This window comes from Theropithecus gelada, chromosome 17 (genome assembly GCF_003255815.1).
Source record: "Theropithecus gelada isolate Dixy chromosome 17, Tgel_1.0, whole genome shotgun sequence".
NCBI classification, from domain to species: Eukaryota; Metazoa; Chordata; class Mammalia; order Primates; family Cercopithecidae; genus Theropithecus; species Theropithecus gelada.
The window spans coordinates 65,024,266-65,038,559 of NC_037685.1; the positions used below are offsets into that span (position 1 = coordinate 65,024,266).

Consider the following 14,294-nt stretch of genomic DNA (forward strand, 5'->3'; position numbering starts at 1 on the left):
AACATGGTGCTGTTTTTACCTTGGTGAATTACACTGTGTGAACAGAGCAGGACACTCACACCAGGGGCACATGTAAGAAAACTAAAACTTACTTTAGTTTTTGGTTGAGTTCCAGTTGACATTTGGCTTGGCACACCATCAAGATTCTGGATGTTTGCAGTTTTAGTTCTACAAATTCCTTTCTCCTGATGATTTTTCTTAGGATTACTCTCCAGGTTTATAGAATCCTGTAAAAAAAAATTTTAAAGAGGTTTTTTTTCATGTATAAAGGACTATCCTTAGGCAATAGTTCAAGTAAATTAATGACTTATATCAACAAAAAAATTTTTTAAACTGCAACCATTTTGAAAATTGATGTAAAATGTAAGAATATTCTTAAATATTAATAATTTTTCCAAGACATTTTTGGTTAGTGAGATCAGTCTCAGTAAAGCCTAAGGGCTTGACAATGTAAGTTTATAAACTAAAAGTGATTGTAAACTCTCAAGATAAAGTATAGAACTATATTGGCATTTTCTAAAACTTTAAAAACAAAATCAGAGATATTTTATGTATTTATTATAATCATTTATTTTTTAATTGACAAATTAAAATTGTATATATTTATGGTGCACATAAATATTGAAAAATTGAAATAATAAAATGATGTCCATAGAGCCACAATGGTCTTTTAAGCCTTATGATTTCAGACCATATGTTGTAATAGTGGAGAACAATTTATAAGATTATATTTCTGAAGGTTAACTATGCAATAAAATTATTTTAAAGTATTAATATATTAGTATGAAGAGAACCCTAAAGTTTCTAAAAAGTTCTTTTTAAGAAAGTTGGATAAATTTCTATCAAACTGAAGTAATAAGTTTGTCTTTACTAATTCCTCCCATTGCTTGGAAGTCTTCTGCATCTCTCTATGTCCAAGTTATCTAGAAGCTTCTATTGCAATGTTCTGTCTTGGCATATTCTGTCTGGAGAAAGTATCAGATCTGCAGAAGCAGGAAAGGCTGGAGCTGTAAATCTTTTATTTAACTAATTTTACTCAGAGATTATCAGAGGTTGTTTTGGTGGGAGGGGGAATCTAGAATAAACCGACTTGTACATGAATCTAGCACTGCCAAATACTAGCTACCTAACACTGGACCCAATTTCCTCAAATGTTAATTCACCTATAAAACAATACGTTTTGACATTTATTCAACACTTCCTTGTGCCTGGCAGATTTGGCATCTGCCAGAATGTGAGTACACAGGAGTATGCCAAGTCTGATGAGAATTTTTAAATGTGCTGTTTAAAAATTATGTTTGTCTTGCTTATGATGATAATAAGATGGTGATGATTATAGTAGCTAATATTTTCTGATAGTTACTGCTGTGTACTTGATATATTTACCTCTTTTTGAAAGAATGTCCCAATTTTTCTTTTTTATAGAAATTTCCTAGCTCAAAAATGTATCTGGAAAGACTCCGAAGGACATTAAAGAGTATACACACACGCCAGCCCTTGAGAAAACACCATGAGGAATCTAATGGGGCCATGTCTTATTTCATGTACGCAATGACTTTAAAAGGTATGAAAGTTCTTAGATTTGAGAAAAAAATAGCAACAAATGAGACTACCTTGAATGGGCAGCCAGGAGAGTTGCCGATTAGCAGTTGGCCGTTGGATTACCTAATTAGTACTGCACTCTTCCGATTACTACTAATGCCTATTTCTGCCAGCTAGTGTAGACACAGTTTGATAGGTGCCTAAAGGAACACCTGCTGTGGTCTCATTTGTAAAATGAGGGTGATATTGGTACCTAGTTCAGTAGGTTGTCCTGTACTACATGAAAGTCCCATAAGTATGGCTCTTGTTGCTGTTGTCACAGTACAGCAGCTCAGGGATTGTCTGCCTTTTCTTTGGGAAGTTAGGGACTGTATCTTATTCAGGAAAACCTAACATTCAATGAAAGGATATTAACTTGAGATCCTGTGTATGATACCTTCATGTATATTACTAAACTTTTTTTCTTCCCAGCAACATTGTGAGGTGAGTTGTGTCAGTCTAATTTTATAAAATAATTCCTAAAGAGGGCAAGTTGACTGGAATCCCATAGCAAATGAGAGCTAACATCTCTTGATTCTTCTCAGTGATTTCTCTACTCCATCATATTTCTCTTTATATACTGGCCCAGGCCTACTTCCACGAGGGAGAAGACTAACTCCCAGTAAGGGTGGGTTCCATAGTAGACCCTTGTTCAGCTGGTTAATGGGCTTGGGATCCTGTTAACCTTGTAGATGATGGATACCTGTGGAGACTGGAAAATGAAATTGCCTCTGCAGGAAGGACTTGACTGCTATGACCCGCAAGCTTTCTAGAGCTCTCGTGGTGCAGACACAACCCCTCACAGCACTTATTAAATGCATGTTAAGGCACCTTACATATATGTGTGTGTGTGTGTGTGTATATATATATATATATATTTTTTTTTTTTTTTTTTTTTGAGACAGAGTTTGACTCTTGTTGACCAGGCTGGAGTACAACGGCGTGATCTCAGCTCACTACAACCTCTGCCTCCTGGGTTCAAGCAATTCTCCTGCCTCAGCCTCCTGAATAGCTGGGATTACAGGTATATGCTACCATGCCTGGCTAATTTTGTATTTTTGGTAGAGATGGGGTCTCTCCATGTTGGTGAGCCTGATCTCAAACTCCCGACCTCAGGTAATCCACCCACCTCGGCCTCCCAAAGTGCTGGGATTACAGGTGTGAGCCATGGTGCCTGGCAATAATTATTACAATTATTAAACCATCCTTAACCTTGTGAAATCAACTGTGCTTGGTTGTGACATGCAATTCCTTTCAATTCTATTGAATTTGGTTAGCTGGTGTTTTCTTTGGTATTTTTGCAGCCACATTCATTTACGTTCTCTGTTAATTTTTCTATCAAGAAGATATTAGTTTCATAAACTAAATATGGAAGCTATGAATCCTTACAGATAAGTTATATTTGTAATATGTAGCTAAGCACTTAGCACAGTAACTGAAACAGGGTGAATACTCAATATATATTTGTTAAATGAAGTCTGAATTTCTTATTTCCATGGCTTTCTCTGCGTGCTTCTTCCCTAGGACCATAAGTTTTAGTTGACTTTTATAGCCACCATACCAAGAGAGCGAAAAAGTAGTTAGGAATGCCAGCTGTGGAGCTAGAGCTCTGGGTTCAAAGCCAGGCTCTGACACTTCAGCTACAGACTACAGACTAGTTACTTTTTCTCTCTGTACCTAAGTTCCCTCCTCTGTAAAACTGGAAGTGGTAATGCTTTGCACTCTCTGGACTGTAAGGAGTTTATAAGGGTAAAGCACTTTGAAAAGTGTCTGGCACATACTAAGTGATGAGTTAATATTAGCTATTATTATGTTAATACATGACAGGTAAATTGATAAAAGAATAATGAAAATGTAAAGATAGAGAAAGGGAAGACAATACTTCCTGTGTCTCTGAGCTGTCCTGAGGATCATGTGATGTGAATTTTAAATAATGACAGTGGTTTGAAGTGTTGTTTTTAGAACCATCACAAATGGGGAGCCCCAGTGATCAAAAGAACTGTTTTCTTCTTTGACAAAAAAGTGACACAGCTAGAAAAATATTTTATTAAGTTTTGTTCCTTAGAATTTTTCTTTTATATTTTAGCCTCTTCTATATTATTTTAAATACATAGTTTTAAGGGTTTAATTTAATATCTTTGGACTGCAAAATAAGTGAACAAGAATTTTCTGTCAAATTTCATTGCTTCTTGGAATATAATCCCCGATTTTTCAAACTTTTTTCCCATGGGTCTTTATCCATTACTTACTTTTTGTAGTTCATATATTACTCAAACAATACCCCTTCCTTTGTTCCTTTTCCAGACCCCTTCCCTCACACACAAAAAATTTTTTTAAATGCTATCCTTATAGTCATTCTGTAAGGTTGCTATGAATAGGTAATAGTCTACTACAGTCAACTTTACTGATGTAATAGACATCACTGAATAGTTTCTACTATATATAATTGAGCAATGAAAGGAAATCAATTATGAATTACAGAAAATCAATACTAAAGTTCTCTTCCTAATCTCTGCCCAAATTTCATATAAAGAGAACTTAGGAAAAAATTTCTGAGTTAAGATATTCATATGGATGCAAATACAGCAAAGAATCAGGTGGTGGACTGTCCAAGCCAGGAGAAATAGAGTTGATTCCTTTATTCATCCTGTTCTTTTCAGAATAAAAGAAAAAAATAAAAATACAGATAGGTAACCCCTTTGTTTAAAAAATTCTAGGACATTTCTGAAATAATTATACAAATTTTAATTTTATATAATATTTAAAATTATAGCATGCCATTTTAAAATTTCCTGATTTGCAAACAAGAATCTTACTCAGATGATATGAAAACTAAAGACCATCACGTGTTTAATTTTCTAGAGGAATGCACATTTATAAAGAAATATCCATATTTTAAAACATTTGGAATACTATTAATAATCCGTTAACTGACCATTAATATCCAAAAGCCATAAGTAATGTAACATTAGTTTTTGGTCCCAAATATAAATGAAATTGGCTGAATGTCAGAGCCTAGCATAGACTGAAAGTTCTCTTTGACATTTATTCTTCAGATAGATTTGTCCTATATCTCAAAAAAGAAGTTTGTGTAATGAACCTCCAGAGAACACTCAAAACATGATGAAGTTTAAACACATATCAAAGTTTTCTCCAGCTAATATTATATATATATACACACAATATCCATATCCATATCCGTGTGTGTGTGTATATATATATATATATATATACACACACGAGTAGAGGCGTGTGTGTGTGTGTATATATATATACTTTTTTTTTTTTTTGAGATATGGTCACCTCTGTCACCCAGGCTGGAGTACAGTGACACAATCGTAGCTCACTGCAACCTCAAACTCCTGGGCTCAGGCTATCCTCCAGCTTCAGTCTCCCAAGTAGCTGAGACCATAGGGTGTGCCACCATGACTGGCCAACTTTTTTTTTCTTTATTTTTGTAGAGATGAGGTCTTGCTGTGTTACACAGGCTGATCGCAAATACCTGGCCTCAAGGGATCTCTTGTCTTAGCCTCCTAAAGTCCTGGGTTTACAGGCATGAGTCACCACACCCAGCCCTAAGCTAACATAATTTGTATTGAATTTATCTTTAAAAATGTTTCTAATCTCAGATCTTCCTATAACTGAGACTAATTTATTTCTCCTGCTAAATTAGCAAGAAAGACACCACTGATTCCACATCTGAGAAATAAGAGGCCTTCCAGTTTTTCACACTTCCTAGTGCTGGTCACAAGATTTCTCTTTTTCGTCACAGTAACGATCATCTCTTTAGTGCTTATATTTAGTGTAGTGAAAGTGGGCTGCTGCCTAAGTTCACATTATGATTCCTCTGCTTACTGTACAGGAAGCCAGTAATAAAATTATCATTCTAATTTTTGCCAAAATTTCATGTAAAGAGGGTAACTTGTGACTTCAGCCAATTACTTAACCTCCCAATGCCTCTGCCATCTCATTGGAATAAATGGGGATACTAATAGGATTTATTCATAGGGTTTTATTACTTCCTGTTTTATTTTTTGGGTCATATTTTACACAAGATATTGACAGAGCTTCAGGAAGCCAGAGATCTAACTGTGTTATACACTTTATGAGAGCCATGACTATGCTCTTTCTGCTGGGTTGAATACTGCAGAAAAAGGAACCAGAGACCGAACATAACAGACTAAGAAGAAAGTTAGTGCCATGTTGATTGAATAACCCAAATATCTCTTCCAAATCCCATGATGTGATCTGTTGAAGATGCACAGAAACTAACGGAATAAAGCATGAGATGTGAGAACACAGAAGAGTCATGTTGATGTCCAGTTCTACTTAAAAATTACATATGGAACAAGTTTTTATAATTTCATGCCTTTATTTTTCACTAGTACATAGTTGATTTAGAAACCTGCATCTTGTTCCTGAACCCAGTGGTGTTACAACAAAGTATATCTTTGGAGCCCTCAATTCCTGTCTCTTCTCATTCATTCATTTATTCATTCATCCAGCCAGCCATTCATTCATTCATTCATATGCCAAGTGTGTCCCAGGACTGAGGAAATAAAAATAAATATAACATATTTTCCTAAAGACCTCTAAACTAAGGAGAAAGGGTCATATAGACAGATCTATCGAAAGGATTTAAGCCAAAGTATGTACAAAACGATATGGGAAAACAGACAAAAAAAAAAGCAAATAATTCTGCCTAGGGGAAAAGGAAGTGTTCATAGAGGTTGTAACCTTTAAACTAAATTTAGCAGGAAGAATAGCGGTATTTCAGGGGATGGGAATCCCAAAGGCATGAAAGCACAAAAAGAATACAGCATGCTCAAAGAATAGTGAGGATTTTATCTGAGTCCATCTGATGGTGCCTAGGGGGTACTGGCAGCGAATGATCTGTAGAAGGTAAATGGGGAGCCCCAGATAAGAAATCACATATTAAGGAGTTTGAAATTTTGCTGTAGGTAATGGGAGCCCTGTGAAATTTTTTTTATTGATGTGTTTTACAATTGTGAAAATTAGAAAAGGAGCCTACATAAATATCAAAGAGTTAACATGCATAATAATTGCTGGTATCCTAACATTTTAAATTTGAACTTAATTCTCCCTTGCCTCTACTCGTGTTTTTTTGTTTTTCGGTTTTTTTTTTTTTGTTTTTTTTTTTTTTTGGTGAATGCTTCTTCAACATCTTATTTTTATTGTGAAATAAAGGAAATAAAGGGGAAATACAGAAAAGCACACAAAACAGATGCATGACTTCATAAAGTAAGGTGTACAACCTTTTAACCACCACCACATCAAGAAGTCAAACTGTGCAAGAACTCCCCGACCCAAACCGCTCCAAATATCCCATACCAATTGCAATTCCCTTCCCCCCACCCAAGTAACCATTATTCTGGCTTTTACAGTAATTATTTCCTTGCATTTTTCATTGTTTATCACTGAGATGCATCTTTATGTGTTCATGTGCATCCTTAGGTGTTAAAGTGTAGTCTTGCCCCTTTATACATTTTTGATGTCTTTTGTGTTTTCATCTATAACCTATTTTTCTTATAGTTTATCTGTTGAAAAATCCAAGAGTTTTCCCAATCTGAATTTTGCAAATTGCATGTTCAATTGCACACTTCAACTTGTTCTTGTCTTCTGTTTTTCTGAAAACCAGGAGCTAATTAAGATTTGAGTTTAATCCCTTTGACATGACTATAGGTAGTGTTGTGTGCTTCCATCAAGAGGTATATAATGTCTGGCTGTCTTTTTAATGATATTAGCAGCTAGTCATGCAAAATACCTATATGTATTCATTCATTAGGCGCTGCAACACAGTGATACATTAATTCTTTTTTCATCTATGAGTTGGAATATGTTTATACAGTGATATTTTCCCTCATTTACTATTTGACTACCTAGTGTTACAGTTCATATAGGAAACCAGAATACTTCATCCTTTCACTTTATTAGTTTTCAAGATAATGAATTGGTTCCCTATTGATATGGTTTGGCTGTGTCCCCACCCAAATCTCATCTTGAATTGTAGCTCCCACAATTCCACGTGTTGTGGGAGGGAATGGATGGGAGGTAATGGAATCATGAGGGCAGGTCTTTCCTGTACTATTCCCATAATAGTGAATAAGTCTTATGAGATCTGATGGTTTTACAAAGGGTAGTTTCCCTGCACAACCGCTCTTCTCTTGTCTGCCATATGAGACGTGTCTTTCACCTTCCACCGTAATTGTGAGGCCTCCCCACTCGTGGAACCTTAAGCCCATTAAACCTTTTTCTTTTGTAAATTGTCGTCTTGGGTGTGTCTTTATCAGCAGTGTTGAAAACAGACTAACACACTTATGCTCTAAAGGCGATCAGCTATTTTTTAAAAAGTATCATTATGAACCATGGATTTAAATATATTTGATAAGTTTCAATTCACTGTAATTATTCTTGTGAATGACATTCAAATTATTCTGTCCTGAGCTAGTGGGTACCTTGTCAATTTGGTTTCTGAGACCCTGGTAGTGTTTGATAGCTACCTTGCCATGGTATGACAAGCTGTTCTAGGTTCATCTTACACATTTCCTTCCTTAAGCCTAGAAATGGAAGTTTCTCCTAGAAGCCCTGGTTTCTTTAAATAAGGAATTATTTCAAGAACACAATCCAAACAATAGGGAGAGTCATTACCACTGGGTTGGTCATTGTTTCTAGGTGTTTTCAATAGACATAGAGACAGAAAGGAAGAGAAGAGAGTGGTGAGAGAAAACTCATGAGTTCATATCCAATACTTCCAGTTTGAATGTAAGACTACAGGACTTTTACTTAGTCTCTAATCTATTACATCTGTATCTCTTTTCTTCTAAACTGAGAATCTTGGTTCTCAAGGACACAGACTATGACAGAATCAGAATATTCCATAATTATGCATTTGTTTTTTATCTCATATTATACACTTAATAGTCTCAAAATAACAATCCTAATGCTACCACCAACAGAAGTACTGAAAACACTAGAAAAGGTTTTGCATGTGCTATCCCCCCTCTATCCCCATCTTTTTAGTGATTATATACTATTTTCTCTTCCTCTTAGCCTTCATTTACTCTTAGTTCTCCCATGAAGTCTCTATTGCAGCTCAGCAAAGTCTGTAGGCTGTCACTCTGCTCACCTGTTACCTGAAGCTCATTTTCTAGCAGGCTGTTCAGAAAGATCTCATGAGTCCTCATGCCCTTTTTTCTAGAAAGTAAGTTTTTCCAGACACAAAATGCTTGGTACATACTTTTTTTTCCCTTGAGAATCTTAATTATGTTACCTTTTCTTTTAACCTAATGTATTGCTATTGAAAAAAATTGAAGTTTATCTAATTATAATCTCTTATAAATCATGTGCTCTTTTCCCCTCCAAATATTCAAAGGATTTTAAAAAATCAAAACCCCTAATTGTGGTAGAATGTCTTGATGTTATAATTGTGGGTTGATCTTTTTAGGTGTATGGTGAACTCTTTCAATATGTAACTTCTAATCTTTTTTCCTTCTTGAATAATAACTTTTAGCATTTCTTCTGGTCCCTTGATTTAGTTTTCTTTTTTTATAGCTGTGCTTGTAAGAAATTTTTCTATCTTTTTTTTTTTTTTTTTGTATGTAGCTGACCAGCCTACCAGATCTTTTATGCAGTTCGACATACAAGGTGACACCAAGGTAAGACAAATGAAGTTCCAGTTTGGGTGCCTCCATCTCCCTCCCCTGGATCCTGATCCAGTGACTGCCAAAACCAGAAAGAACTGGGGTAGGGTGCTTGATCATGGGGAAGGCTGTTGTGGTTCGCCCGGCAGATGGGAAAGGGGAAAAGTTTCACTTCTTCACAATTTGAATGACATCCTCGTCCTCCAACGTATGGTCTTTACCCACTTTCTGAGGATTGTGTTTCACAGACAGACCCCAGACCAGAGCATATTTAAATTCTTTGATAAGATTTTTGTGAATCTTCATGCAGAAATCCTCCACTGTGGTCCTGGAGTAAGGAAGTACCACTGGGGATGTGTAATCTGGTAATTGGCCTTTGGGTTTGGTGTAAATTCTCACTAGTTTCAGATAGTCCCAGATCTTTTCCAATAGGTCATCAAAATTCCAGCGGTGATGGGCAGAGATGGGTACACAGTGAGGCACCTTATAGATGATATCCAATTCCTCAATGGAGATTTGGTCAATCTTATTTAACACATAGATACAGGGGATATAAACTCTGTTTCCTTCCACCACATCAATGAGGTCATCAGCTGTAGCATCACTACGTAGAGTCACATCAGCATTATGAATCTTGTATTCGGCCAGAATGCTCTTCACAGTTTCAGCATCTAGCTCACTCTGGGGGCAAGTGGCTGTGAGATTAATGCCTCCCTTGTCTTTCTTCTTAAAGCCAATGTTGGGGGGTTTGCTGTTCAAGCGAATGCCAAAGCCTTCCAGCTCATTTTCAATTATCTTCTTATGTCCCAAAGGTTTCAGGACATTCAGAACAATCAAGATCAAGTTACAGGTTCGGGCCACTGCAATGACTTGACGACCTCTACCTTTCCCATCCTTGGCACCTTCAATGATACCTGGGAGATCCAGGAGCTGGATCTTGGCACCTTTGTATCTGATGACACCAGGCACAGTGGTCAGAGTAGTGAATTCATAGGCTGCCACCTCAGAATATACCCCTGCCAGGTTACTAAGCAGTGTCGACTTCCCCACAGATGGAAAACCAACAAATCCAATTCGAGCATCACCTGTCTTGGCCATATCAAAACCTTCTCCTGGACCACCCCCACTACCACCCTTTGGAGTAATGAGTTCTCGACGAAGCTTAGCAAGACGAGCCTTAAGCAGCCCCAGGTGGTGTGCTGTGGCCTTGTTCTTTTGAGTCTGAGCCATCTCGGCTTCTATCTCCGCGATTTTAGCTAAGGTGCTGCTCATCGTGGCGAGTACCCTGTGGCCTCCACACTGACTCCCTTCACACACCCGCAGCCAAACTGCCACCGCCCAGAAATTTTTCTATCTTGAAGTCTAAAAGCATTCTGTTTATTTTCGTCAAAGTTGTAATGCTTTGACTTTTACTTGTATGCTATTAATATACCTGGAATAATGTGTGTACAAAATTCCTTTCATGAAAACAGGAGAGAAATTTATGTCATATGGGTATAAAAATGTACTTCCGAGCAATTGTTTATTTGTATCTCATGTCATTATGAACTAATCTGATTCCTGTCTGGTGTCTGATTCAGACATGAGGAATCTAAAGTGCAGCAGTGGTCCTGTAAGACAATTACTGTATTTCCACATAAAACTGGGTCAAGGAAGTACAAGTGGTTCTTGTGGACCAGATAGGCACCTTCCAGGTGACGAAATCAGCCAAGAAAATTTCTCCAAAGGGGCTGGGGCAATGGGACCCCAACAGAAAGAACCTGGGTGAGGCGAATATATCAGTCACCCATGGCTAAATGTTGGCTGAAGTCCTAAGTGGCCAGTGGGAAAAAGGCCAATCTGAGAATTGTGTCACTGGAGATTCCAGACAAAGGAACATAAAGACGTACTTTTAGAATCAGTCAAAGCCCCAAGAATGCCAGTTCCAGATTGTTAGAGTAGTGACCATGTAAACCTGGGTCTTTTCCCCCAGTCTTTTCTACCTGGTAAGAACCTGGAGGATGAGACACTGCAGGTAGCAGACTGGGTGAGGAGCAATAGAGCAAGATAGGAAAGCAAAAGAGAAGCCAACCGCCATAGGCCTCTCTGCCCATAGCAGGGCTTAGCAGTGGGAAGCAGCTTTAAATTAGGTAAGATTATGAAGCTATGTGATTCTAAATGGTCTGAAAGTTCTGCATATTTAAATGAAACTGTTCTTGTGCCAAAAGGTAACCAGAGGATGTTTTATTTTAAAATGATTGGAAATGCTATGGCACCCACCTGAGAAATCATTCAAAGTAGAGAAGAAATATTCCTTGCACATATTTGAAGGAACAACAAAACGAAAAAACAAAGCTCTTTTTTTGTTGTTGTTCACCTATCAAGTTGTTTACATTCAATGAAGTTATTACATCTGGTAAATAAGTGGATTTATGCTTATATAAATTGAAAAGGCTAGGAAGTACATGGCAAGATCACATGCAAATTTAAACCAAAGCCTTTGCTTACAATTTCCTCGTATTTAGTGTCAAAAAAACTTTCAAACACCTGAGTACCTCTTCCACGGAGACCTCCCCAGCCACCCTGATCATGACTGTGAAGACTGGATATAAAGCTCTACGCACATGTTCAGCTCTTAACAAATGCTGAATGTTATTATGCTCTTCTCTGCTCTCATAGCACACGTCGTCATAAGGTGTTTCCCATTACGTGAATGTGCCTCTTTTCTTCAATTACTCTCAAAGTTCCTAGAAAGGAAGGACATCTCTTATACTTACTTTATGTTCATCAGAAGACTGGTCAGAACTTTGTGCTTAGGATTTTTCAAAAGTAACTGACAACTAATCAATAAATAGAGGTAAGTGGAGTGATGATATCACAATAGGAATGCTCTGGGGCAAGCAAGGAAAGTCTATTAGCAACCCTGAAATCACTCTTTTTGTCAGCTGGGTGTGCTTTTCACTTTTTCTACAGTCTCAGATTTCTCATCAATAGAATGTCTATTTTATGTCCTACAGTCTCCTACCATAAAATATTAGGCCTTTACAAATTATATTATTTTGAGTTATCAGACCTTTAGAGTATCTTCTTTGGCATGGTGTTCAAGCTCAGTGACAGCCACATGAACTAACTGGATGACGCACTGCTCTGTGTCAAGTTTCCTCTAAGCAGTTTAAGAATGTTATGCACCAGACAGGGAAAATAGTAGAAGAAGTAGGACAGAAAGAAGTGTGTATTTTCTGTCTGGTTTTAAATGTAATTCAACAGGTAGCCATTGGAATTCAACATTTTTAAAAAGGTTTTTTGTTTATCAAATATTTAATTTAGTCATGTAATCCTTGTTTTAAAGATATTTGAAACCACAGGCTGTTTTTTCATACGTGTATTTTGTGATCATGTACAATATTAAGCAGGAGAAAAGGAACCTTTTCTAATGTATTTTTATATATAGAATACATGGTGGAAACACTATTACAATTATTATAGAACATTTCAGTGGCCTTTGGATATATTTACCTTCTTCTTAATTTAAGTGTCTAGTATAAGCACTATGAGATTAACGATTGTGCCTGTTTTAACATTATTTTATAAAAACGTATTTTCCTTTTATTAGTCAAGTTATGGTTATCTACCATCCAAACTATTCATGACAAATGAAACATTAATCCCAAAGATGAAAAGCAGAACAAATGAAAATGTACCATTTTCTTGATGAAAGAAGATGTTATGTCCAAATTCTGGACATAATAAAAGGAGAACTGGGCTGGGTGCAGTGGCTCATGCCTGTAATCCCAGCACTTTGGGAGGCCGAGGCAGGCAGATCACCTGAGGTCAGGAGTTCGAGACCAGCCTGGCCAAGATGGTGAAACCCCATCTCTATTAAAAATACAAAAATTAGCCTGGTGTGGTTGTGTGTGCCTGTAATCCCAGCTACTCAGGAGGCTGAGCCTGGAGAATCGCTTGAACCCAGGAGACAGAGGCTGCAGTGAGCTGAGATCACACCATTGTGCTCCAGTCTGGGTGACAAGAGCAAAACTCCGTCTCAAAAAGAAAAAAAAAGGAGAACCAAAAGGGGTTTTCTTCATTACATAAATCTGAATACGACTCGCCAAAAATAAAAACAAAAGTGAAAAAAGCACTCACTGGAAATTTTAGCCCCAAGTCTTCATTTAAACTTATATTGATGATTTCAAAGAAGTTTAGAAGAGTTACATACAAATATTCTTGAACTATAACAATTTCAGATCGATACAAGTAAGTAAAAGATATTTTGTATTTTAAGTTTTATCACAGAGAATCAAAGGCAATCAATTAAAGATAAAATTGTATTTTAGTAACTTAAAAACACAACTTCCAGGAACAGATGAGAAACAAAAACATCAATTAATTATTTTGATTTTCAAAATAACTTAATTATATTAATTAGAGATATAACAAAGGCCTGCTTCAAAGGAGGAGAAAGTTCTTAAAACATATTGGTTGTTTTGCACCAAGGTCAACTTTATTTTGAACATAAAAAACTTACATTCTTTCTCTTATCACAAAAGCTGAAGTAAACATGTTCTAGTCCTCAAATGTGACTATTTGTGTTTTGGGGATAAAGGGAAATTTGCACCCTTATTTATGGCTTCTTGTTTCTTTACAATAACCCCATTCAGGGAAATAAAAGGCACATTTGTTTTACTGATTCCATCTAAGCACATTATAAAAGGCGAGATGACAGTCCAAAAATCTATACTTAAGTTACTGGAATGGAAGAGGACTGAGTGATCCCTTATAGAACACACAGATGTCAGACTTAACACCCCAGCTAGTCCTCATCATGATCTGGAATAAGAGCATCGGTGATTTTGGGGACATGAATAGAGCTGGGTTACGGGAAAGCTACTCTAGATGTGACATTTCATTTTCTGTGTGTGCATGTAAATAAATTAAATATATAGGATTGTTAATCCTCAGTGATACAGTTAAGAGTACTGAAGATTCAAAGGTTGAAGATAAAACGGTAAGACGGTGAAGCAAAACAGAAATGGAAAATAAGACAACTAAATAGTATTGGCCGTTATTTAACAT

The 14,294-nt window shown here is 36.7% G+C and overlaps 1 protein-coding gene and 1 pseudogene across 2 annotated transcripts in view; both read right to left on the bottom strand.

The window, feature by feature from the left end:
- Nucleotides 1-14,294, bottom strand: part of STARD13 (StAR related lipid transfer domain containing 13) — a 553,154-nt gene that overhangs the window by 414,695 nt on the left and 124,165 nt on the right. The window contains exon 4 of the mRNA XM_025364225.1: nucleotides 93-227. Within this exon, the coding sequence (XP_025220010.1) occupies nucleotides 93-122 (30 nt within the window). The 5' untranslated portion in view covers nucleotides 123-227. The remainder of the gene's footprint in view (nucleotides 1-92; nucleotides 228-14,294) is intronic.
- LOC112610751 lies at nucleotides 9,195-10,575 on the bottom strand (annotated as a pseudogene). Its single transcript, XR_003116480.1, has one exon. The product of XR_003116480.1 is annotated as a developmentally-regulated GTP-binding protein 1 pseudogene (transcript).